At 37.3% G+C, this 3,370-nt stretch overlaps 1 protein-coding gene across 1 annotated transcript in view; it reads left to right on the forward strand.

Moving 5' to 3' along the window:
* Window positions 1-3,370, forward strand: part of Smp_035040 (hypothetical protein) — a gene marked incomplete at its 3' end in the record, with an annotated part of 29,054 nt that overhangs the window by 10,517 nt on the left and 15,167 nt on the right. The window contains exon 2 of the mRNA XM_018793389.1: window positions 2,511-2,620. Coding sequence (XP_018647906.1) covers window positions 2,511-2,620 — 110 coding nt within the window. The remainder of the gene's footprint in view (window positions 1-2,510; window positions 2,621-3,370) is intronic.

Here is a 3,370-nt window from a genome sequence, read left to right on the forward strand (position 1 = left end):
AACCCCATGCCCACCCTCCTCCTTTACCCGGGCTTGGGACCGGCAGTAGCCCCTGGAGGAGCTACAGGCGGAGTTATGGCGGACACTGATCGACGTCAAATCTCTGTGAAACTATTTAATTAAATCTTAAATAGAGTTACTATATATACAGACATTTTACAATCCTAATCGTTTTACAGTTTTTCTCTGTGGTATAAAAAACACTAGGTCGAAACACTATACCAGGCATTAGAACCCCAATACTCACCACTGTCTAAATGTTCAACTCCGACTGTAGCTCTCTATATTTACTGCCGCTCTCAGGACCAAGTAAAGGAGGAGGGTTGGGCATGGGATCGGCAACCCCATCCTGTGGAAAACAATCTCGTTAAAGAAAATGCTAACTAAAATAAACAAATTAGATCATTTAAACTCTGTCCTCCGAGTTGAAGGAAGTATTTAATGTCTCAGGATGAAAGCCAAGATTCTTCGAAAGTCATGAGGCCGATGCACCTTCTAACAACCAGAGAAACACTCTTTATAGGTACATGGAACGTCAGGACAATGTAAGAGATCGGAAGACCAGTCAAATACCAATGGAATTGAGGAGATACAAATTGGCAGTACTCGGAATCAGCGAAACCCATTGGACCCAAGCTGGACAGCAAAGGCTAGGTACGGGAGAGATGCTGCTGCACTCTGGTCGCAAAGAGGGAAATGCTTTACATACTCAGGGAGTTGCTCGAATGCCGTCCAAAGAAGCACAAAATGAACTTGTAGGATTGAAATTTCAAGGATCCAGAATTATCAAATCATCATTCAATACCAAAGAAGAAGGGGATCACAATGAATGTTATCCAATGTTATGCACCCAACAATGATAGCAACGACGACGATAAAGATCAGTTCTATGGGAGGCTGCAATCAATCATAGCGAATTGCTCAGGGAAGGACCTCGCCATCCCTATGGGAAATCTAAACGCCAAAGTCGGAGTGGACAACACAGGATATGAAGATATAATGGGACGACATGGACTGGGAGAGAGAAATGAAAATGGGGAGAGATTTGCAAATCTATGTGTATTCAACAAATTGGTTATAGGCGACACAATATTCCCCCACAAACGCATACATAAAGCTACATGGATCTCGCCGGACCACACCACAGATATATATATATATATATATATATATATATATATCATATATATATCATAGATGTTTAGTGCAGAGCTAAATGTAGTTTCTTACTTTGGTAAACAATTACTATAGCCTATTAAGGTGAATAATAAGTGAATATTCTCATGATTATTTATGCTGCAAACTGATTGAAATCTTTTATAATTTTTCTTTCACCATTAAATGTATAGTTTTTTGGCTGAAAGTACATCATCATTTCGGACAGCCAATAGGCATATAGGGGGGTCCTTCTTATTCATCCAATAGGGAAGCTACACGTCGACGTTCTAGAATGTTCCCCTAGCGGTGATTAGGTGGAATGTCTTTGGCTATTTCTGGGCTTTTAGAGTTTGCCAACGAGCCATACTTACAGATGTGACAGTGTTAGTTTTTTACTTTGTTGGCTGGTAATAATAGTTAAGTTCTTTTTAATTGTTATCCCCACGCTGCAAACATCATTAACATATATTCCTAATAATTTTTTATATTTAACTATGCTTGTTTTTTGTTAATATTATCTTTACAGAGAAGTTATAAACATGAATCAATTGAGTTTTCATATTATCTATCATTTGTTTGTTTTTTCGTTTCTTTTTTTGTTTATTTTGTTTTGTTTTCACTAGTGTATAATGAGCACTTACTTACTTACTTACTTACGCCTGTTATCCCTCATGGAGGAGCATAGGCCGCGCACTATTATTCTCCATCCAACTCTGTCCTGGGCAATGTTTTCCAGTTATCATTCATCCTTTTCATATCTGCTTCTCCTTCCCGGTGTAATATGTTCTTTGGCCTTACACTTTTCCGCTTCCTTTCAGGATTCCAAGTTAGGGATTGCCTCGTGATGCAGTTTAGTAATTTCCCTAATGTTTGTCTTATCCACTTCCAACGTCTTTCCCTAATTTCCTCTTCAGCTGGAAGCTGGTTTGTCCTCCCCCATAAAATGCTGTTGCTGATAGTATCCGGCCAGTGAATGTTGAGTATTTTGCGTAGACAACTGTTTATAAATACTTGTACCTTCTTGACGATGGATGTAGTAGTTCTCCACGTTTCAGCTCCGTACAGTAGGACTATCTTGACGTTCGTATTGAAGATTCTTACTTTGGAATTAGTTGACAGTTGTTTTGAGCTCCAAATGTTCTTCAATTGTAGAAATGCAGTCCTTATTTTGCCAATCCTCGCCTTTACATCTGCATCCGATCCTCCTTGTTATGTATAATGAGTAGTTTTGTTAATTTTAAATTGAATTTAAAACTAATTAAAGTAATAATATCATTAACTACTTATTAACAGTACTTGAACTTGAATATAACTGATACATATAAATCAATTTCCTTATCTTTATTATTAAGGTAATTTTGTACTTCGTCCAACAAATCAAATCACTCATGCCGGATCTACAATACAACATTCATGTAGTGTTATGACTGTACCAGTTTTTATTGAATGGTATTTAAATACTGTAAGTAATCTATTTTTGTCACATTTTTAACTGTTTACCTTATTATTTGTTTATTTTAAATAGAATATACGTTTTTCAATCACTTATTATGTATTTATTACATAAAAACTATGAAAATACTGAAATCTCCCCAAAACCCTTTCTGATAATAATCATATGCTCACTAGTGACTGACTTCAAGAGGTATTTCCTGGAGTTCTAGTGAGAAGCAGTAACCAGTGGAGTTCAACCAGGTCTGTTGTGAGATAACAACTCACTGAAGACAATTGGTGAGCGGTTGCTCAAACTTCGTGGATTGGTTGAAGTTAGACATTAACGCCGTTGGATGCCAACTCAGTGGTCTGAGGGTAAAGCGCTCGCGCGCAAAACTGATAGGACCCGGGTTCAAATCTCGGGAGTGCGGGATCGTGAATGCGCACTGCTGAGGAGTCCCACAATTGGACGAAACGTCTGTCAAGTGCTTCCAGGTTTTCCATGGTGGTCTAGCTTTAATTGACTCATGATTTCAACTATGAAAATACATAAAAACTGTTTAGTTAAATCAAAAAACAAAACCTACTAGAAAAGTTATGAAGAAACCGAAATCGAACAATCATAATAGAATGAGACGAAATGTTATCGAAGATGTTATTTGATTAAGTATACTGATAATATACGGTATGTACGATAAAGAGATACATTGTACTCCTTACGGAAAATTAAGTGATGAACTATAGCACAGCTATCATTACATCAGCAAATAATTCATTA

The sequence above is a fragment of the Schistosoma mansoni genome, chromosome 1 (genome assembly GCF_000237925.1).
Source record: "Schistosoma mansoni strain Puerto Rico chromosome 1, complete genome".
Classification (NCBI taxonomy): Eukaryota; Metazoa; Platyhelminthes; class Trematoda; order Strigeidida; family Schistosomatidae; genus Schistosoma; species Schistosoma mansoni.